General features: G+C 38.7%; 1 protein-coding gene across 1 annotated transcript in view; it reads left to right on the forward strand.

Moving 5' to 3' along the window:
• Positions 1–24,384, forward strand: part of COL19A1 (collagen type XIX alpha 1 chain) — a 383,293-nt gene that overhangs the window by 65,086 nt on the left and 293,823 nt on the right. The window contains exons 5-9 of the mRNA XM_004605970.2: positions 533–656; positions 6,237–6,512; positions 13,584–13,664; positions 18,733–18,858; positions 19,926–19,988. Of these exons, the coding sequence (XP_004606027.2) occupies positions 533–656; positions 6,237–6,512; positions 13,584–13,664; positions 18,733–18,858; positions 19,926–19,988 (670 nt within the window). The remainder of the gene's footprint in view (positions 1–532; positions 657–6,236; positions 6,513–13,583; positions 13,665–18,732; positions 18,859–19,925; positions 19,989–24,384) is intronic.

Below are 24,384 nucleotides of genomic sequence, written 5' to 3' on the forward strand. Positions count from 1 at the left end.
AGTAAAAAGGAGAAATTAAGCACCCAAACTGGGTGAGCAACTCTAAAATGGAGTGCCCCCAGTAACTTTGGGGAGTGATTTTAAACTGATTTTTTCTCAAGCTATTTCAGCTTGGACTCTTGTGCAGATAAAGAGTTCTTGGTAGGGAGTTGCCTGAGGAGAAGGAATTTTAGTTTGGGTGGTCTCTGAATGATCTCTTTCTTATCAGGGCATCATTCTTGCCTGTGAATAGACTCTGGACAAGGTTTGGCCTTTTATCCTGAGCCAACAATAGGATGATGCCTTTTCAGAAGATATCTGTCTCTACAAACATTTCTCGGTATTATGGTTTCCTGAAACTTAATGCAGTAATGTAGACTTGATTGTTTATGTCTATCTACTCGATAGATTACTTGAAAAATCATAATGAATTATGAATTCAGTGAGACAAATTTAGCTCAGATGTTCTACATAGAACATTTTCCCTTAATACTTTTAGGTTGTAGTTTTACTTTTAGTTTTCCCTTAATAGTTCTTTGTTCTTCTCTTACAGGAAGATATTTCCCAAAGGCCTTCCTGAGGAATATGCCATAACAGCCACATTTCGTGTTCGAAGAAATACCAAGAAGGAGCGGTGGTTTCTGTGGCAAGTTTTAAACCAGCAGAATATGGCACAGGTAAGAAAATATGAAATCCATACTCCTTAGTTGTTGTTTTTAAGTTGTTGTGTTTAGATCAGATGAATCTTGTAGTTGTTTGTTTGACTTCTGGAGTAGAATCAGTGATTGAAGATTGTCTCTTAAAGTCATTATCTGCAGGGAAATGTGAACATTTTGATAGTTAAAATGGTCATAGTGATATCACTACTATGTTGCATGTCAGCAGAGTAGTTAGAATGACATTCATATTTTGTTTCAAGATGCTTAAACTTCCCTTCCTTCATGACTGACTTACTCACACCAGTACCACCTCACTAATAACTTCTTTATCTCTTAACACCTCTGATATATATTACTTTTAAAATGTTTATTGTTTCATTAAACAATCCTTGGTGAATCATTTAAATATGATTTCATCAATAAAAATGTATTAGACACATGCTAGATACTAATATACAAGGATAGGGTTTTTTTTTTTAATTTATTTATTTTTAATTAGAGAATCACCGTGAGGGTACAGTTACAGATTTATACACTTTTGTGCTTATACTTCCCTCATACAAAGTTTGGAACCCATCCCTTCACCAGTGCCCATTCTCCACCACCCGTAAACCCAGTGTCCCTCCCACCCTCCCCAATCCCATCTCCCCCCCACCCCACCCTGCCACTGTGGCAAGGCATTCCCTTCTGTTTTCTCTCTCTAATTAGCTGTTGTGGTTTGCAATAAAGGTGTTGAGTAGCCGCTGTGCTCAGTCTCTAGCCCTCATTCAGCCCGCAACTCCCTTCCCCCACATGGCCTTCGACTACAATGTAGTTGGTGATCGCTTCTCTGAGTTGACCTTTCCCCGGAACGTGAGGCCAGCCTCGAAGCCATGGAGTCAACCTCCTGGTACTTATTTCTACAGTTCTTGAGTGTTAGTCTCCCACTCTGTTATTCTATATACCATAGATGAGTGCAATCTTTCTATGTCTGTCTCTCTCTTTCTGACTCATTTGACTCAGCATGAAACTTTTCATGCCCATCCACTTGACTACAAAATTCTTGACCTCCTTTTTTCTAACAGCTGCATAGTATTCCATTGTATAGATGTACCAAAGTTTCCTCAACCAGTCATCTGTTCTGGGGCATTCGGGTTTTTTCCAGATTCTGGCTATTGTAAACAGTGCTGCGATGAACATACATGTGCAGATGTTGTTTCGATTGTACTTTTTTGCCTCTCTGGGATATATTCCCAGCAGTGGTATTGCTGGGTCAAATGGGAATTCAATATCTAATTTTTTGAGAGTCGTCCAAATTGTTTTCCAGAAGGGCTGAACCAGTCGGCATTCCCACCAGCAGTGAAGAAGGGTCCCTTTCTCCCCACATCCTCTCCAACAGCGGTTGCTTTTGTTCTTTTGGATGTGTGCTAGTCTCTGTGGTGTGAGGTGGTATCTCAAAGTTGTTTTGATCTGCATCTCTCTGATGATTAGTGATGCAGAGCACTTTTTCATGTGCCTTTTGGCCATTCGTATTTCTTCCTTGGTAAAGTTTCTGTTCATTTCTTCGCCCCATTTTTTGATGGGGTTGGATGTTTTCTTCTTGTAGAGTTCAACCAGTGCTTTATATACCATTGATATCAACCCCTTATCGGATGGGTATTGTGTAAATATCCTTTCCCATTCTGTGGATAGTCTTTGTATTCTGGTCACTGTATCTCTTGCGGTGCAGAAGCTTTTTAGTTTAATGTAGTCCCATTTGTTGATCTCTGTTTTTACTAGATTGCTTAGTTCCGTGTCACCTTTGAAGATACCTTTATCTTCAATATCGTGGAGGATTTCGCCGACCTTGTCTTCAATGTACCTTATGGTTTGTGGTCTAATGTTGAGGTCTTTAATCCATTTTGATCTGACTTTTGTGCATGGTGTCAGGTCAAGGTCTAAACCCATTTTTTTGCATGTGGTTGTCCAGTTGTGCCAGCACCATTTGTTAAAGAGGCTTTCCTTGCTCCACTTCACATCTCTTGCTCCCTTATCAAAGATTAGATGGTCATACATTTGGGGTTGTGTGTAGGGATATTCCACCCTGTTCCATTGGTCTACGGCTCTGCCTTTGTTCCAGTACCATGCTGTTTTAATTGTTACTGCTTTGTAGTAAAGTTTGAGGTTGGGGATGGTGATGCCTCCCATCATCTTTTTCCCAAGAATTGTTTTAGCTATCCTTGGACGTTTGTTATTCCATATGAATTTTAGGATTGCTTGATCCATTTCTTTGAAGAATGTCATGGGTATACTTAAAGGGATCGCATTGAATCTGTATAATGCTTTAGGGAGTATTGCCATTTTGACAACATTGATTCTCCCTATCCACGAGCAGGGTATATGTTTCCATTTCCTCATGTCCTCTTTGATTTCATGGAGTAGCGTTATGTAGTTTTCTTTGTAAAGGTCTTTTACTTCCTTGGTTAAGCTGATTCCGAGGTACCTGATTTTCTGGGGCACGATTGTGAATGGGATTGCTTTTTTCATGTCCCTTTCCTCTGCCTCATTGTTTGCATATATGAAGGCCATGGATTTTTGGGTATTGATTTTGTAGCCTGCAACTTTACTGTATAAGTCTATTGTTTCTAAGAGTTTCTTAGTAGAGGTTTTAGGCTTCTCTAGATATAGTATCATGTCGTCTGCAAATAGTGAGAGTTTGATTTCTTCCCTTCCTATCTGGATGCCCTTAATCTCTTTTTCTTGTCTAATAGCTATCGCAAGTACTTCCAGTACTATATTGAAGAGGAGTGGTGAGAGTGGGCATCCTTGTCTTGTGCCTGATCTCAGAGGAAAGGCCCTTAGTTTTTCCCCGTTGAGGATAATGCTTGCCGTAGGCTTGTGATAGATGGCTTCGACTATCTTGAGGAAAGTTCCTTCAAACCCCATTTTGGCGAGGGTTTTCATCATGAAAGGATGTTGGATCTTGTCAAATGCTTTCTCTGCATCTATTGATATGATCATATGGTTTTTATCTTTACTTTTGTTGATATGCTGGATTATGTTGATTGATTTCCGAATGTTAAACCATCCTTGCATCCCTGGGATGAATCCCACTTGGTCGTGATGTATGATCTTTTTGATGAGTTGTTGGATCCTATTTGCTAGTATTTTGTTGAGGATCTTCGCATCGGTGTTCATCAGGGAAATTGGTCTGTAATTTTCTTTCTTAGTGGTGTCTTTGTTTGCTTTTGGTATTAGGGAGATATGTGCTTCATAGAAACTGTTTGGGAGAGTTCCTGTTTTTTCAATTTCCTGGAAAAGTTTGAGGAAAACAGGCAATAGGTCTTCTTTAAATGTTTGGAAGAATTCGCCAGTGAAACCATCTGGGCCTGGGCTTTTGTTTTTGGGGAGGTTTTTGATTACCGTTTCAATTTCCTTAACATTGATGGGTCTATTCAGGTATTCCAGGTCTTCTTTCTTCAGTGTTGGGAGATTATAGGAATCAAGGAATCCATCCATTTCTTTTAGGTTCTCCTTTTTTGTGGCGTAAAGACTTTCAAAGTAGTCTCTAATGATCTTTTGAATCTCACTGGTTTCTGTTATGATGTCCCCCTTTTCATTTCTGATTCGATTTATTAGAGTTTTCTCTCTTTCTTTCTTTGTGAGACTTGCTAGCGGTTTATCAATCTTATTTATTTTCTCAAAGAACCAACTCTTTGTTTCATTGATCTTTCGGATTGTTTTTTTGGTTTCGATGTCATTAATTTCTGCTCTAATTTTTATTATTTCTTTCCTTCGGTCTGGTTTGGGGTCCTTTCTCTGGTCCTTTTCTAGGGTCTTGAGTCGTGAAGTCAAGCTATCTATGTGGATCCTTTCTTCCTTCCTGAGGAATGCTTGGAGAGCTATAAATTTTCCCCTTAACACGGCTTTAGCTGCGTCCCATAGGTTTTGGTAGCTCGTGTCTTCATTCTCATTTGTTTCTAAGTATCTTTTGATTTCTTCCTTGATTTCCTTCTTGACCCACTCATTGTTCAACATGGAATTGTTTAATTTCCAGGTGTTTGATTTGATTTTCCGTATTTGTGGGTGGTTAGCTTCTATCTTCAGCGCATCGTGGTCTGAAAAGATGGTAGATACAATTTTTATTTTTCCGATTCGATTGAGGTATGTTCTGGGGCCCAGTACATGGTCTATTTTTGAAAATGTTCCATGTGCACTGGAAAAGAATGTGTATTCTTTCTTTTTGGGGTGTAAGGCCCTGTATAGGTCTATTAGGCCTCTCTCTTCAATTTCTTCCTTCAGAGTCAGTGTTTCCTTGTTGAGTTTTGTTCTTGTGGATCTATCTAGAGGTGATAAGGCCATATTGAAGTCTCCGACTACAATTGTGCTGTTAGTGATGTCCTCTTTGAAGTCTGTTAGGAGTCGTTTTAAATATTTAGCCGGTCGTTTGTTAGGAGCATATACATTTAAGAGTGTGATTTCTTCCTGTTGTACATATCCCTTGATAAACAGAAAATGACCTTCGCTGAAGGATAGGGTTTTTTTAAATGTAATTCTTAACTATGCAGTTGTAAGAAAGGACAAAATCATGCAATTTGCCACTACAGAGATGGATCTAGAGATTGTCATGCTGAGTAAAATTAGTCAGAAAGAGAGAGATAGATATGGAATGATCTCTCTCTCCTGTATGGGATATGTAAGGGAGCAAAAATGGCCAAAAATCAATGGAACTGGAGAGATGGCCCCTAGAACTAAGTTTGAGGAGGAGGCATGGGAAGTAGGGGGCCTATGAGACCTTGGTCGAAGGCACTGGGTCCTCTGATAGTGTGGTGTTGAAATGACGTATACAGGAAACCATCATTGACAGTATTGTAAATCACGGTACTTCAATAAAGATTTTTAAAAATGTGATGCTTAGTTTTACAGGAGAAGTGACCTGCGAAATCATTGCAAAGGAGCATAATCATAGCATGACAAGTATGGTAGAGCATAGAGTTTTGTGGGAACATGGGAGCATAGAAAGAATACCTACCCAAACTCCGGCACAGGGGAAGTAGGAATCTAGAGTTATTTGTGAAAGACATGACTTTTGACATAAAGAGTGCCAAAATGTGCCAAAGGTTCTTCAGAGAGAGAAGATAAATCTCAAAATTATTGGCATGATACTTTTTATGGTGCTACTTGTGTGACATGTTTCTCCTTTCACTGGACATTTAATTTGTTCATAGTGTACACAATTTTGTGGTAAAAAGATACTGAGTTGAAATATTAGATTTTTTTCACTATGCAAAATATCAAAGGTTAAAAAGTGGACTTGTTTCCAAATTATAAACATTTGAATTCTTGAACTTTTCATAAATATATATAATTGTGCATACATTGTACATATTTACACAGCTAGATGCACATGCATACTCTTTGTTAATATCTCCAAAAAGAAACATGTTACATTCACAAGAATAAGAAATTTGGAGTGTTTATGTTAACAAAAATGGTGGCTACAAGTGTCATCTAAACTTTTACTAAGTGCCTCAGTTACACGGTTATACTAAAATGTCTGTTGAGTTTTAATTTTTGTGCTTTAATGATAAATCTGAACATGGATTTAGAAACCTTTAAAGATACTTTGTCATTCCACAGGTTTCTCTAGTGGTTGATGGAGGAAAGAAGGTGGTGGAATTTATGTTCCGAGCTACTGCGGGAGATGTGTTGAACTACGTTTTTAAAAATCGAGAAATTCGTCCTCTGTTTGATCGTCAGTGGCATAAACTTGGCATTGGTATACAGTCTCGGAGCATTTCACTCTACCTGGACTGTAATTTAATTGCCAGTCGTCATACTGATGAAAAAGATAGTGTGGATATTCGTGGTAGGACTGTGATCGCGGCACGAGCTTCAGATGGCAGGCCTGTGGATGTAAGTAGTCATGTTTGTTGTGAAGGAAAACTAGTAAAGATCTTAAATTAAAACAAAATATCTTGCTAAAAGTTCATTCTTTAATTACTGCATAACGCATTTCTTTCCCAGCACTGTTTAAATTAATTTGCCAGCGAATGTGTGAAGGATAGCTATGTATTTCCAACTGTATTTTTCACATACATTATCTTTTATTTTCACCCATTTTTTCCAGCTTGTGAATTTGAAAAATAAGGCTATAAAATTAAATTTAGTAAAATTTGAAAATATGATGCAGAAAGTATGCTTGGTTTAAGTTCATATGTTTTGAATAGCAAGGACTGGAAAAAGATGAACTTTAAATTAAATGGTTCCAGATTATCTGGTGTTTTTATTCAAAAACAATAGTCTATTTATTCATCCTCAGAATTGAAATTGTTTTGTGTTCCAGACTATTTTTCATAAGATTGTAATTGGTTTTTTTGAGGTCTTATTGAACTGAAACAGCTCCTAATTCTGTCAGTAGATCATGTAGATGAGAACAACTGACTAGGAAAATGCTTCAGGTGGAAAGGTCTTTGAAAATTAGATTTGATGTTCAGATGATGTAGATTTATTATTGATTTTACCAAGGAAAAAGACACATTATCTTTAAAAATATATTCAGGGTTGTAGCTAAAGTATAGCAGTAGGGTACTTGCCTTGCATGCAGCTGACCCAGGTTCGATCCTAGGCACCACACATGGTCCCATGAACACTGTCAGGAGTCATCTCTGAGCACACAGCAGGGCTAGCCCTGAGCACCACTGAGTATGACTCCAAATAAGCAATCAAAGAAACTGATATATATCTGTATTTGATGACTACACATTTTCTTTTAAGTGGAATTATGGAAAAAACATAAAATAATATGAATGCAGATGACCAATAGGAACTAATAATTATGTGAACAAAGGCAATGAACAATTTGACTTTATTTTAAATGCACAATTCTGTGTAACTACCCCTTTGGCCTATGAATTATCTGTAAAAGTCTATACGGAAGGAATTAGATAGTTATTGGCTATAATATATTTTAAAGCTGTATTCTCTTAGAGATAGTGAACAAATCAGTGAACAAGTCATAACTAGGGTTCAATAATGATAAGCAAAATAGCTCAGCTCAGAAGCCAGTCCTGGAACCAAATCATCATGGCATCATGGAAATGCCATGGGGATAAGACAGATGAGGCTGTAAATCTGAGTTCATCTGCTTAATTATTATGATCAGCTAATTTAACATCTTAGCTGTTAATTTGTCTGAGTTTCATTATCCTCAATTACAAAATAATATTGGTACAGTTTGTGTACAATTGTATGTGGTGCCTAGTAAACGGTTAGCTTAAGAGTACATGTCAGTCTCTATAAATTCTCTGTAAATTTTATCGTGACCAGATATAGCAAAAGAGAGTGGGGAAAAAATCAGAAATGCTTCATCTGCCCTCAGAGATCTTGAAGTGCAGTGAAAGGATTAAGGACTATGTCCGTATATGGTGACTGTCAGAAGTAATGACAGAACTAATTGTAATAGCAACAGTACTAAAAAGGACAAAAAAAAAACCTTCCAGAAAGTTCACTCCAAAGGCAAGGAAGGAATTGCAGAGAATACTAGAGAGCTGTATTTCTGTACCTGATGGAAAGAAGACAGGTAGGCAGACAGGCAACAGGGGATTCTTACCAGCAGCAGATGGGGTGTACAGAAGCACCTTCTGCAAGTACTGGAGTTTGGGACTGGAGCATCATTCCCTAAAATATGTGGGCAGGGAGAGATCGCAAAGAGAGAAGCACATGTGTGTGGTCCAGGCTCAGAGTTCACCCTCCATAGGTTGAGTCATTACATCTTATCATTAGCTTCTTACTGAGAAGAGAGTTGGTCCCACAGTCTGAAGCTGAAGAATATCAGATGTGTCCTCGTGAAAATTTTAGTATTACAGTGGTTTTATAGTTTAATGTGGAATCTTTGTTCATTTGAGGATAAAATTAAAGGCATATGATTAAATCCACATTTGGAGGAAATAATAAATGAAACAAATAAAACCACATGTTTGCATTTTAAAGATCCTTGGTCCTACTAGAATTCTAGGTGTACTAATTTTCAGGGTGAACATGGAAGGAACCTCCACAATGGTACCCAAGGAGGTCCCAGAACACCCCTGGAGGCTTCACATCCAACTGGACCAGCAGTTCAGTGCGAAGGTCCAAGACATGCTGATGGGGATTACCCAGGTCATCCTGGCAGAGCTTGTGAACCCCTGAGGCTGCACCAGCAATGATCAGGGGACCAGGTGGGGCCAGGCATGTGTCTTAACCCCTGTACTATTTCTCCAGCCCCTGAGTAAATATTCATTAATCTTCTTCATTTAAGCTCTGTGATTTATAGAATATTTTATAACGTTAACAATGTTTACTCAAAATATCTAATTAAAAATTTCAGTAATAGCTTTTATTTGATATATATTAGCCACGTGCTATTGAGAGTGATATGACAAAACAGATATGCATTTTTTTTTGCTTCTTTGGGAATCATACCTTTGCTGCAGTGCTCAAGCTTACTCCTAGTCTGTGCTTAGGGATCATTCCCAGTGCTACACAGGGGACCATATATGGTGCTGGGGACAGAACCAGGGATTGCTATGTGCATGGCAAAGGCTTTAACCTCTGTACTATCTCTCATAAGTAATATAAGAGATATTTTAACTAACAAACTTCATTCTAAGTGAAAAATCAGTATAGACTTGACCTTAAACATTTTTCTAAAGTATTGTGTTGATGATTCTGAAGTACCTAATTGTAAAGAAAGCAGATAAAACTAGACTAAAAGAAGTTTTGATGTTATGAATCTTTGATAAAGTTCTAATCTGTAAGAGATTAATAACCTATCTTCACTTCAGTACTATGGCTCATAGGAAAGGCCTGGAAAATAATATAATTTATTATATATAACATAATTTCCTGCTGGTTTTCCATTGGGATGGAACCTTGCATTCGGAGAGGTAGCGTGTGAAGAGCCGAACCAGTGTATTGATGAATACTGGCAGCAGAGTCTTCAGGTATTCGGGTCTGAACTTGTCTGGACTGGGTGCTGTATGCATCTTTACCAAGGAAATGGCCTGTTGGATTTTGGAAGGAAGGAAGTTGGAACGACATATCCATCCTGTGGAACTTGGTATATGGGCAGGTGGACATGGCTGTCAAAGAGAACTGAGTAGAAGTCATGAATAATCTTCTCCATTGCCCTTCTGGAAGATGGTGTAGATCCATCAGGATGTCAGAGGGCAGTCATCTTGGTCTTATAGTTAGTGAAGAACAGGCGAGCATTATGATACTTTTCCCAGGTTCTGCTGTATCAGTCAACACTGCTGCTCTTCTCTCTTTGAGGTTTTCCTTTATTGCTTCTCTGCACAGCTTTGTGAGCTCAGACGTTAGCTTGTGGTTGCCTGAGACTCCTGTCAAATCACATTGGCGAATGAGCTTGAAAGTTTCCAAAGACAGGCATCTGTTTGTGGCCTTTTCACTCTTGGCATTTTTTGTGCATCACGGAGGTGCTAAACCAGTCAATCGTGTCCTCATTGATGTTGTCAATAATGGCATCTTCCCACGTTGCCGCAATAGTGCCAAAGACTCCCAGTTGGTGGTCATTCTGGGAGTTCTCTTCTCAAACTTAAATTTTGCAGTTATTTTATTCTCGCTCTGTGAAGTAGAATTTTGCACGAAGGAGACAATGGTCTGATCCTGTTTGGAATTTTGGGACAACAGCGACATCAGTCAGGCAAAACTGTGGATTGAAAATTATGTAGTCAATTTCATTTTGGAACTGTCCATCAGGAGACTCCCATGTCCAATGTTTAGATTCGGCCTTCTGGAACTGTGAGTTACCATAGATGATCTTGATTGACATGATGAACTCAGAGTCTCTCACCCTGTTCATTCCCTTCTAGGCCATGGGTCCCGATGTGGAGTTCTTCGGGAAACCTTCTCGGTCCTATCTTGGCATTAAAATCACCAACAATGATCTTGTAGAAGGTGTGGTCTTCTTTATAGAACTTCTCCAGCTCCATGTAGATCTTCTCAATTTCTTCTTCATAATAGTTGAATGTTGGTGCGTAGACAATGAAGATAGATAGTGCCAGCAGTGAGCCACATCTATTCAAGCATAATTATCTCATTTGGGTTGTTAGGCATTCGAATGAGTCAATGCTCAAGGCCAAGTTCGGATTGACAAGGACACTGACACCACTGATGCCTCTACTGTCGCATGTTCCGAGAATCAGTTCTTCCCCAGTGTCGAAATGGCATGATGTGATCGATGCCTTCTCATCTTGTTCAGACCGATGACATCATACTTGATGGTGCTTGCACCATCAGGTCCTCAATGGATGCTCTCAATGCCAGTGTACCTGCATTAAAAGTATAGACAGTCATTTTAGTCCTTCTTCGTTTTGACAGTCTAGTTTGTTCCTAAGATTTTATCAGTCTCTCCTTGATCATCCTTCTTAATGCTGTCATATTGGGGACTCTTCTAGCGTCAGGGGAATGAGGCCCATTGTTGTAACTGTTTTGGCATATCAAATATGCCACGGGTAGCTTTCCACGCTCTGCCATGTGGGAGGGATACTCTCAGTATCTTGCTGGGCTCTCCAAGAGGGATGGAGGCTTTTAGAGAAGCTTCTAATTGCCCTTACAAGTGTTCCCATGGTTCATACCATATTTGAACCCCATTAAATATGGTGCGGTAATGATGGAAAATGGGTATTAAGTGTTTTATGATGTGTCGTGCGGCCGCTTTGTGGCCACGCAGTCCAGAAAGCAGCCTGCAGCTTGGCAGTGGCTGTGTAGTGGATTTAGAGATGACCAAAGGACTAGAGATACTATCGACTGGATTCCACGGGACATCAAAGACCTCATGGCTGCCCACCTACAAGATGGTCAGACTTCTTCATCAAAACCCTGAATGGGGGCTGGAGTAATAGCATAGCGAGTAGGGAGTTTGCCTTGCACGCAACCGGCCGACCCGGGTTCGATTCCCAGCATCCCATATGGTCCCCTGGGCACTGCCTAGGGTGATTCCTGAGTGCAGAGTCAGATGTGACCCCTGTGCATCGCTGGGTGTGACACAAAAAGCAAAAAAAAACCCAAAAATAAAAAAACTGAATAAACAGTTTGAGGCTCTTTGTGTTCCTGGAGCGAGCAGATATCAATGGGCTACAGCAGCATGTGACAGGGACGAATAGAGACGTTATTGGTGCCTGCTCAATCAAATTGAAGATAATGAGATGACAAGTGCCAAGTGACAATATGATTTGAATTATTTGTTGGTTGTTTTGTTTTATTTTGGTTTTTGGCTATATGCAAGGCAAATTCCCTACCCACTGTACTATTGCTTCAACCCCGAATATTTTCTACTTTTTTTAAACAATGATGATGATAAATTAGTTTTTCATACACAGCACTTTAATTAATAAGAATCTTTGTTCTTCATCCTACATCTGAGTTTGTGACTTCCTGATACTTATAAGAACATAAGTTATTTAAATCTTATAAATTTTATAAACTTTATAAATATAAATCGAAGTTGAATTCAATAACCTTACAAAAGGCTAAAGAATAGTGTTTTTTCATAGGACTTGCCATTGGCTGCAAATTATAGGCTGTTCTTAAATCCACAGAATGTCTGGAGTTCTTAAGACTTCTTTTTTTGGATTATTTTGGGGCCACATCTGGCAGTTTCAGGGTTTACTATTCTTCTGTGCTCAGTGATCACTCCTGGTGGGTTCAGGGGACCAAATAGGGTGACAGGAATTGAACCTAGGTTTCCCAGGACGGTCACATGCAAGGCAAGTGCTCTACCGGCTGTACTATTTACACTAGATCCTAGAGTTCTTTCTTTTTTTTCTTTTTGGATCACACTCAGCGATGCACAGGAGTTACTCCAGCTCTGCACTCAGGAATTACTCCTGGTGGTGCTCAGGGACCATATGGGATGCTGGGAATTGAACCCGGATTGGCTGTGTGCAAGGCAAATGCCCTACCCACTGTGCTATTGCTCTGGCCGCAATCCTGGAGTTCTTAATGTTTCCATGAGTTAATATGATTTTGTTAATCTCAGAATAGCTTAATTGTTATGACTTCCCTCCCTCTGCCTCCAGGGGATTTATCGTTGTTGTTTTTGACTTTTTGGTGTTAGGTTTAGGATTCCAAACTAACCATAGATTCTGTTATTGGGGTCTGGTTTTTTGTTTTATTATATCCCTTTTTTACATAGATGTTTTATAGAAAGCACTCAAAATAATGCTTGCACTAACTTTATGACTGGGAGAGAGAAAAAGAGTTGGGTAGAAGAAAAGAGGAAATGGTTTACATACTATGTGAAATTAGTTTTATTATCTAACATACTAAAAATTTTCCAACAATTAGCATTGTTCACTTTCTCCTATGGAGTGTTTTGATCTTACACTTAAATGCAATTGTACTATCATTAAACTAATCTTGATTTTATGACCAAATCTCAAAATATATTAATCTAATGAGAAAACAGAAGGAGCAAATCAATTATTTTAGTAAAATGTTTGTGTCCTGCTCAGCACTATTTCATTATAATATCAAGCTTATTAAATATATGTAAACAAAATCCATGTTTTTCATACTGAGAGCATGAATTTCCCTCTGTGCTTCAAATAGGAACACAGGAAATGTGTTTTACATCAGGTGCTTATTCCTTTGACTTGACTTCAGAATTTTTTTACTTCGTAAGAGTCTTAATTTTGTTGGCTTGCTTTATATCTACCTTTTGTAAAATGCATTTTTTGTTGTTCAAAACATATATCCAAAACTTATAATTGCATAATTGTATGATTTTATTTGTGGATAGATCTCTCAATAATTGATAACTATTCTTAAATGGTCCATAAAATAATGAAGTCTAAATTAAATATCTATCAGTAATTTTATTTGTACCAGTGGTTTTCATTCTCTGTAAACTATCACAGGTTTTAAGTGCATACATATGATTCTATAAAAAACTAATCATGTGTTTTATTGCTAATTTTAAAATAGATTGAGCTTCACCAACTTAAAATCTACTGTAACCCGGGATTTGTAGCTCAAGAGACATGTTGTGAAATATCAGATACTAAGGTAAGTTGTTTTCCTTGGCATGTGAAGAATGTAAAACCCAATTACCTTTTTTGCTTCCTAGGTCTGTAGAGTCTAGATAGAGGGCAGTTCTGAGTAAGTTTTGTTGAAACTAGGATAATAGTTTCATCTAAGAAAGAGAGCTATTTTATTTATCTCCCATACTTTCTTTTCCCAATTTTAATCTCAGAGTATTGTCCTGAATTTTATCCTCATTTTGACTCACCATAAGTAAAAGAGAATTCATGCCTTTTTCCCTAAATTATGTTTTGACAGAAGCATCATCATTTTGCCGTTGCAAGGGTTTTAAATCTAGTATAATAACTCCTTACACTTCTTTGACTCTTCTCATCTGTCAGCTCTCATGCATAGTTTTCCTTTTCGTTTTCCTTTTCTCCCATTATCATCAAATCTCATCTTTCCTCCTTCCTAGATTGTTGCATTATCATGCCTATTGGCTTTCCCATCTCTAATCCATCAATAAGTCTCTGAATTGCTTTGTGTATTAACTTGCTTTATTTCATTAAATATTGTTCAAAAAATTTCTCTTGTAGATCCTAAGCTAAGGAACAGAACCAACAATGATGAATAATGTACATTAATGCTTTCTACTCATCTCTTTTTCAAGGACTTTGTTATTTCCCACCACCAGCAAAATATAAACCTAATTTCTTAGCTTCTAATTATTTTTTAGCTTCTAATTCTCAATATCCTATCCTAACTGTGCAACTGTTAGTTTCTTATATTTAACTTCCATACAAAATCAAATACTAAATCTATTACTTTCTATATCAATACTTCTACTGTAATAGTTATAGGCACTATAGTAGCACTGTAGCACTGTCATCCCATTGCTCATCAATTTGCTTGAGCGGCACCAGTAATGTCTCCATTGTGAGACTTGTTACAGTTTTTGGCATACCTATTATGCCATGGGTAGCTTGCCAGGCTTTGCTGTGTGGGTGGGATACTCTCGGTAGCTTTCCGGGCTTTCTGAGAGGGATGGAGGAATCAAACCCAGGTTGGCCGTGTACAAGGCAAATGCTCTACCTGCTGTACTATCACTCCAGTCCACACGTACTATAGTAATAAATATTATTATATTTGGAAAAATTCTTGAATCAATTTCAGCATGAATACATATGAAGAGTTCCCCACACCAACAAGCAATCCTGACACTCTTTAACTAGAGATATCCCAAGACTGCACAGATTAAGGGATCAATCACGCAAGGCACCCTTCACTTCAGATGAGAGTTGTAGGTGCAGGTTGTTATCCGAGTTTCTAACTAATTGACTGTAAATCAGAGTTTCCAAGACACCTTTATTAGGTTCAGCTTATTTACTGTTGTGGCACATAGAATAGAAGAAATCTATTTATTTTCTATTGTACTAATTCATTAAAAAATATATTTTAGCAACAGACATTGGAAGAGATGTATTAGGGCAGAAAGTGAGAAGTAGGCATAGATTTTCCTTTCATACTCTAGATATGCGCCATTTTCCCCTAATCTCCAAATGTTCAACCAACTTGAAGCTCACTGAACCTTACTTGGGTTTTTATGGAGGTTTTAATACAGTTGATTGATTCACTAACAATTGGCAGTTGAACTCAATCTCCAGCCTTCCCTAGGGTTTGAAGATGGGACTGAAAATCCCTTATATTCCTAGGCTTTGTTCATACAAGAAAGCCAAAACATCATTTCTAAACTTGTTGACATGTTAACTAATAGTGTAGGACTTGAAGTGACAATTTTTAAAAAAATATCGTTAGTAGTTCAATTACTGAAAAATAACTTAAGGTACTGGAGAATAGTAGAAAGGTAATATACTTGCCTTGCATGGCCCTTACCTGGAGCCACAAGCACTGCCAGGAGTGGCCCCTCAAAAAAAACAAAAAATAAAACATAATTTAAGATTTTATTGTTCATTTTGATTTTTGATTAATAATATTGCCAACTGATTAAAAGTACAGCTAAATCATTCAAAATTATATGTTTATATACCTTGGTTTATATATGTAAACATATCTCCTACTCAGTTTATGGTCCTCCTTTCAAAGAAAATGAAAGACTTTTAGGTATAACTCTACAAATATCTGTTGCACTGTAGCACTGTTGTCCCGTTGTTCATCTATTTGCTTGAGCGGGTACCAGTAACGTCTCTATTTTGAAATGTGTTGTTACTGTTTCTGGAGTATCAAATATGTCATGGGTAGCTTTCCAGGGTCTGCCATGTGGGCAGATACTCTCCAGGATTTCCAAGAGGGACGGAGGAATCGAACTGTGGTTGGCCACATGCAAGGCAAATGCCCTACCTGCTGTGCTATTGCTCCAGTCCACAAATATCATAAAAGATAATTTTGAATGCCACTTTATAGAATGGTATAGAATGGAAATATTTATATTTCTGGAGCCACACATTAAAATCATAAAGAAGTAAAGGTTTTGCCTTTTTTTTTAAATTCAAAGGACTCTTAAAAGAATTATTTTCCCAGTCTGAAAAGCAGCAGTTTGATGTTTTTCTCTATCTAAATATGATATTCTTGACCAGTAATCATTACTGTGTCATCACATGGTAATCATTTCTAACTTGAATTTTGAGAAAACCTTTTAAGGATATTTTGGTGATGGATTTGATACAAATGTTTGATAATTCTAGGAAGTGACCTCACATTTCATATTTTACAAATTAGAAAGTATTACTTGAAATATAAATAATTATTTTAAAGTCATTTGAGTGCATCCTTAAACTAATTGTATTATTTTTTAAAAATGGGTTGAATTCAGAGAAATGTTAGTATATTTGTTTAAAATTATATTTCTGTTCTAGAATTTCAGCCAAACATGTTTTTATTAATTTTATAGCTATTTCAAAGGTGAAATTTATTCAAATAGTTTCTCTGTCTATATATATATATATATATATATATTTGCTTCTATTAATTAGATTTTCTGTTTCTGATGCAGTTTAATTTCATGACTATACAGGGAATGAAGAGAAAATATGAAGAAGGAGAAAATCAGCAACATTTGTTGAAAATAAATGAGAAATGTGATTAAAAATTTGAGAGCTAATTAACTGAATATGTGTCAAATCAAAACCAGTGGTTTTATGTGGGGAAGAGTCCTTACTTGTACATTTTATATTCCCTTCAGGCTCTTTTTGGAGAGTGTGGACAGTTTCATAATGAAGCCTGACAAATGTTTTCAAAAGACATTTAGATCTCCAAATTACTTTACTGAATTAACCATCCAGAGCACAGTTGTGAACTCTAACCAGGTCTTAGTTATCTAACTGGGAACTATGAATGAGAAACTGGTTAGAAAATCTTATCAAGGGGCTGGAGCAATACCACAGTGGGTAGGGTATTTGCCTTGCACATGGCCGACCCGTGTTCAATTCCCAGCATCCTATATGGTCCCCTGAGCACCGCCAGGAGTAATTCCTGAGTGCAGAACCAGGAGTAACCCCTGTGTATTGCCAGGTGTGATCCAAAAAGCAAAAAAAAAAATCTTATCAAATAATATAAATAATATGAAATAGATGAATTGTTTGTGTAATCTTGTTTCATTCTAGTGAAACAAATAACCAGTAATAATCTTAGTTTCATATCCTAACAGCATTTTCCCATATGTATCTAATTTATTGTGTAGGAAGTAATGTGTGATTCTGTTCCCCTAAATTGTAAGTTCAGAACTTTGAAATGACAAATACATGTACTTGTAAATTCAGAGTTGCTAACCACACTGATAAATGGTAGATTATGTTTTTCCTTTTCAAATTCTTCCATCTGTTCTTATAAGAAAAGCAAATTTCACTGCAAAAGTATTTTTGTAATCCAATTTTTAGTATATAGTGATTAGCATGTTTTAAGATTACTGAATGAGTATAAAATTCATCACTTGGTGTCAGATAGTATATGGGTTAGGACATAAGGATTTGAATTCCTGAACTGTATGGCTTCTGTATCACCAAGTGCAGCCCAGGATCTGTCCCAGGTAGCCCTACCTCCTACCCATTGCTGCCCCCAAGAACCACTTGGTGGCTCTGGTGGTCTGTGGTACCTTAAGCCTGAATACCACCACATTTTCAGTTTCTACAGAGAACCACTGGCATGGTTGACTAAGAATTACTGGGAGTGATTCTAGTACCCAGAGCTCTATTTGGGAGAGCTCTGCCAATTTTTTTCCACCTTTTTATTGAGGTAGAGATTTCTTTTTTAACAGTGAATTTGAATGGGATATACTCATATTTTAGCATATACCATTTTTTTAACTTTTTGGGTCACACCCGGTGATGCACAGGGGCTACTCCTGGCTTTGCACTCAGGAATTACTCCAAGCGGTGCTCAGGGGACCATATGGGATGCTGGGATTCGAACCCATGTTGGGCGTGTGCAAGGCAAACACCCTACCCGCTATGTTATTGCTCCAGCTCCTAGCATATACCATTTTAGACAAAAATAATTACTTGCAAGTGGGTTGGTCATATCTGATGGTTCTCAGGGACTATTTCTGGTTCCTATCTCAGGAGGGACTCCTGGCAGTGCTTGGGGAATTATATATGGTTCTGATGGTCCCACTGGGGTTGACTACATGCAAGGCTTTACATTCAGTATTACCATGCTGACTCTGAGAATTACTTTTATATGTCTTTATCACTATCTTGTTGAAGTAAATGATGTTTTAAAAGTTCAAATTACGTGATTTTGTTATAAATTTTCTTCCCAAAACACTTATGGAGATGTTATTTGTACAAATTATTTTATTATGCGATGCAACTATTATAGTTAGTATTACTGTACTTGTCATGAAGTCACCTCTAATAACTTCAGAATTTCTCATCACTCAGAATTCTTCATCAAAATCAGTATTTTAATGCATTTCTAGGGAGTTTTTAGTGCAACTGGGACCAAGTTAAAGAACAGAGCTATGATAAATGTTTAGCTAGTGTCAACTTTTGGTTAATTAGCACAAAGTTCTTGCAAATGATCCTAGCCTTCCTTAATTTGGTGTGTGAGTCAGTGTTAGTAATGTCAAAATATTTCCATTTCTCTTTTGGATTTTCAGTGCCCAGAGCAGGATGACTTTGGAAGTACTGCTTTCTCATTGGTACCCTCTACTGCTAGTAAAATGACTGCATATCTCCCAGCAAAGCAGGAATTTCAAAACCAGTGCCAGTGCATTTCAAACAAGGTAAGGGAGTTTTAATTTATACCCACTAAAACACGTGTGATCTGGGCACCAGAGTGGCCCTGGTTCACTTTGTCTTGGCCATAAGTGTTACTTACGTTAAGTAACTAAACCATTCTGTCAATGGGCACATTAGAAGGATATTGGGCATAAGACGTGTTAGATTTTTACATAGATAATTTGAGTAAAAAAAAGTGACCTTCTTTTCAGGGTGTGAATGAAAATCAATAGAAAGATGAAGGGCGGAATTATCAATCCAACAGAACGTATTGCTAATTTAACATGTAGTCTAAAGAGGCTGCCTTGCTGGGAATTCTCAGCTGAAGAAACAATGTCCAGACATACACAAATACATACTATTTCTTTGTTATGTGAAGACTGTTTGGTTTGGGATACCCAAATATCCAACTCTATCTCTGCTGCAAATTGTATTGGGAACATACAAAAGAACTCTGTTATTGATCAACAACATTGTTTTACTTCATTATTGGGCACCCTGTTTTGAGAAACTTGAACCATGCACTTGTTTTGTGCCTCTTCTTTGGTTACAAGACCAGTCCTAACAACACTGAATGATCTCCTGATACTTTTCCTCTGTATTAAGGAAGGGAAAGAGGAAAGAAAAGCTTGCCTTATTTCCCTAAGCAAAATGTCCCTGAGCCCCAGGCCTTTTGTCTTACACACATGCTGTTACTACACAACCTTCTGAGTAGGGAATGACTAGCAGGGTGGATGGAATGAAAGTTGAGAGGATCCTCTTTTGTCTCTTTCAGTCTACATTGTGTAGTCAGCCTCGTAAGAAAGGCAAGTGCAGGTTTCAAGGTTTTCGAAAAGCAGTTACATGTTCCAGCCCAGGGAAGGTGTCATTGAGGAGATGATGCTAACAGGTACTTAAAAGAGAGAGAAGCACTGAGTCTCGGGAGCAAGTTTACTCCAGTAGAGGAACCACATCCGCTTAGAAAGAAATGTTTTATCTTACTACCGTCTACTTTATATTTGTAAACTCTTTGTCTTTAGTTCAATTCATTGTGACGGAACATTTGATAACACAGAAATTTATTTTTGCTCAGGGAGAAGCAGGACTGCCAGGAGCTCCAGGCTCACCTGGTCAGAAAGGGGCTAAAGGAGAACCGGTAAGACACTACCCAACATCACTGGGATAAAGGAGATTTAAGAAGAGATTAGGAATGTGGCTGTTTCAATATTCTATGTCCCATACAAGTATGTTTCTTTAAAGAGTATCCATGGTTAGATGAAATAAAGAAGATTATGTCAGAATCAGTCTGTTTTTAGATTCTACCTGACGTTAGCATTTGGAAAGCCCTGGAAACCTCATACTTACACCTGTATACTCATACAATTATGACACAAGAAAAATAATTTGAGATGCTGAGCCTTAGCCTTCTTTAGCATTCTCTTTTCCAAATATTTGATGAATTTTTGCTTCTTTAGTTTGCTGAAATCTCTCCAGTGAATGTTTTTCTTAGCTCCTTACATGTTATTTAAACAGCTCACTTTTGAAGAAGAGCTTCTTTGTATTAGGAACATTCTGGATACTGAAGAGCACAGAAAAATTGGGATACATTCCTTGTTCTCAAGGAACATATGGAAGGAGGGCATGTGTATGCCCATGTATGATACAAGGGCATACACAGCAGGCATAGGAAAGTTGAAGACATGCTAAGAGAAAGGTTGAGGAGACAGTGGAGAGGGAGCTTGGGGATAAATTAGCAGAACCTCTACAGATGTCATTCTAAGGCGTATCTTTCCTTTCTCCTCACTACATCAAAACGTCAAAACTTAAATGCCCTATTTACTTCTCTTTGCTATTTATGCTTTATTTGCTAACTAGGTGAATTAATTTGTGCTAAAATTAGTTGAGCATGTTTTTGGTATCTTTCACAGGTAGATTAAAACCCCAATCATGCCTTAACTTAGGAGTCCAACATTCTAAATTAGTTAATCTAGTTGTACTCTTTTTTTTTTATTATTTTGCATTTTGGGTCACACCCGGCAATGCACAGGGGTTGCTCCTGGCTCTGCACTGAGGAATTACCCCTGGCAGTGCTCAGGGGACTATATGGGATGCTGGAAATTAAACCCGGGTTGGCTGCGTGCAAGGCAAATGCCCTACCCGCTGCACTATCACTCCAGCCTCAGTAGTTGTACTCCCATTTTAAAAAGAATGATTCTGGTGTCTGAGTAATGACCAAGTTCTCAGGATTACACAGCAAGATTCAATGAAGCCAGACTCAACCATTAAATTCCCAGTAGGAGGTTTACTCATCTTACCTTACATGGAAAAGTTAGGCACTATCAGCAGTTTAAGAAAAGATTTTTTTTTAATTTTTAAAAATTTTATAAAGTAGTTCACAATATTTCATTACATTTAATATTCAGACACCAATCCCACCACCATTATACCCCCTTCCCACCACCATATTTCAGATGTTTCCATCCCGAACACAAATCCCTGCTCCAAAGCAGAACCGAAATAATATGTTTTGTATTGTTTGTTATAGAAAAACTCTGAAAATGCTACAAAAAAGTATCCTTAGAGGAAAGAGTGTGGACGTTGTTGTATTTTACCCAGGAGCCATTAAGCCCTTCTATAAGAGATCACCAACATGTTGTTAAAGGTTGAGCCTTGTGTGCTTTATATATCTATAGCTATGTATATCTATATCTATATCTATATCTATCTGTATATATATATTTCCCTCAAAATGTATATTGAGTGCCTCCTACTTTGAACCTTATCAAATGTGGTACAGTAATATTGGAGTATGGGTAGGGTGTGTGGTTTACGGTATCACCTGACCATGCGGTCCAGTAATATATTCACTGGTGGGTGATGCTCGGCCCGAGCATGTGGAGAGTGGCTGTGGGCATGGCGGCAGCTGGTTTCTTCAGGTTTTTGGCTGCCGGGGCTGTGTCCTTGGGGCAGGGAGGGGTCTCACACATCTCCCTCCTGGGCGCCCCAAGTGAAACAGCCTGGTGCAGGATCTTGTGGCATGGTTATGGCGAGCATCATGTTATGCTCCCTTCCGGGAGAGAAGGACATGCGATCTGGATGGTGGCCAGTGACAAGATTATCTGGTGCTAGCCAGAGGTGGCTTATGGGCGTGACTGCTGAGTCACCAGAGATAGGGAGGTATGGGCAGCGGATCTGCATTCCCCATCCCATTGAACCCAGTGTTCTCAGTCACAAAGTCCCGAATACCTGTTTTTTTCAAGAGGTTCACTCATGGGTGAGGCTCTGACTGAGCGTGTGGGGAGGGGTTGTGGGCATGGCAGTGGCTGGGTTCTCAAGCAAAGATCTTTTGAAGTAAAACAGAGCATTAATTTTGTCCTGTAAATCACATTACTTATAAACGTTTCCTTTAAATGTCATTCTAGGAAAGTTTTTGATAATTAAACATTGTATGGCTACATCAGTGAAACTGAATATATGCATCATTAGAGCAATGATGCATTTATTTGCATCATTTATATTATTAATATAAAAGTTAGCTTTTATGGAGTGTTTCCTATATACCAGATACTAGGATGATCTTTACATCAACTCTTTATAATAAGAATTATGTTTTTTTTTTTGCTTTTTGGGTCACACCTGGCAATGCACAGGGGTCATTCCTGGTTCTGCACTCAGGAATTACCCCTGGCGGTGCTCAGGGGACCATATGAGATGCTGGGAATCGAACCCGGGTCAGCTGCAGTGCAAGACAAATGCCCGACCCGCTGTGCTATTGCTCCAGCCCTGTTTTTTTTTTTTCTTATTGGATTACACCCAGCCATGCACAGGAATTACTCCTGGCTCTGCACTCAGGAATTATTCCTGGCTCTGCACTCAGGAATTACTCCTGGCAGTGCTCAGGGAACCATATGGAATGCTGGGAATTGAACCCAGGTTGGCTATGTGCAAGGCAAATGCCTTACCCACTGTACAATTGCTCAAGACCCAATAAGAATTGTATCACTTGTCATCCCTTTGTTCATTGATTTGTTCGAGGAGGCGGCAGTAACATCTCCATTTGTTCGTGTCATGTGCTAGTGTAGCCCAATGGGTCTGCTCGCTCTAGGAACACTAAGAGCCTCAAACCATTCATTCAGAAGTCTGACCATCTCATAGGTGGATGTCCTGTGGAATCTAGTCGGTTACAGCTCTAGTCCAGCAGTCCTCTCTAATTCGAATTACGTGTCTAGCCCATCTGATTTTTCACACCTTGGCAAATGAGACAGCGTCCTGATTCTTGATCATCAACACAGGTCAGAAATCCAGATTCCTTCTTTCACTTGAGTGAAACATGATTCTCCAAGCATAGTTCTTTCGATTCCTCTTTGGGATACCCAAATAGCATTCTCATCCTGTTTTCATAGGGCCCAGGTCTCTGAAGCGTATGTTAGTGCAAGAAGAACAGTGGAGTCAAAAAGATGTGCTTAGAGTCAGGGGTTCTTCATCCACTTAACTACTTCTTAGACAGTCTTGAAGGCGTTCCACACTGCTCTCTTCCTCCTGCGCAGTTCAGGTGCCAGGTCATTTGTCATGTTGAGTTCTTGACCTAGGTACACATAACTGCTGCATTCGGAGATACTCGTTCTGTTGAGGGCAAATGGAACATCAGGAACTAATCCGTTTCTCATGAACATTGTCTTCATGAGATTCAGCTGCAGTCCAACCTTTCCACACTCCCGGTCGAAGTCAGCCAGCATTCATGCCGCTTGGCTCATATTTGGTGTTATGAGCACAATGTCATCATCGAAGCAGAGGTGGTGTGGTTGCTGACCGTCTATCTTCACTCCTATCCCTTCCCATTTCAGTCATCGCATGATGTTCTTGAGGGTGGCACTGAAGAGTTTTGGTGAAATGGTGTTGCCCTGCCGAATCCCCCCTCTTTACGTTGATGTACACTTCCCTATAGAATGATGATATCCTGGTGGTGAATCCCTAATACAGCTCATGGAGGATCCAGTTGTATTGAGTTTGAATACCCTGTTTGGCTAGAGCTTCGATGACTGCTTCAAGACCAACAGAATCGAAGGCCTTCTTTAAATCAATGAATGTTAGACAGAGCAGCATCTTGAACTCTTGTGAAACCTCAATGAGCTTGGTCACCATGTGGATATGGTCGATTGTACTGAATCCTTTTTTGGAACCCAGCTTGTTCGCATGGTTGTCCTTCATCTAGTGTTCTGCCAATCTTATTCTGCTGCCACGCTCCAGGCTGCTTTTCCCAGAGTGACACACCATAAGCACTTCCTACCCATTTTCCATCATTACCGCACCATATTTGATAAGGTTCAAATATGGTGTGAACCATCAGAACACCTATAACGGCAATTAGAGGCCTCCCTAAAAGCCTCCATCCCTCTCAGAGAGCCTGGCAAGCTACCTAGAGTATCCCGCCCGCACGGCAGAGCCTGCAAACTACCTGTGGTGTATTTGATATGCCAACAACAGTAACAAAAATGGGCCTCATTCCCCTGACCCTGGAAGAGCCCCCAATATGGTAATGTTAAGAAGAACAA

Source organism: Sorex araneus, chromosome 4 (assembly GCF_027595985.1).
Source record: "Sorex araneus isolate mSorAra2 chromosome 4, mSorAra2.pri, whole genome shotgun sequence".
In the NCBI taxonomy this organism is placed as follows: Eukaryota; Metazoa; Chordata; class Mammalia; order Eulipotyphla; family Soricidae; genus Sorex; species Sorex araneus.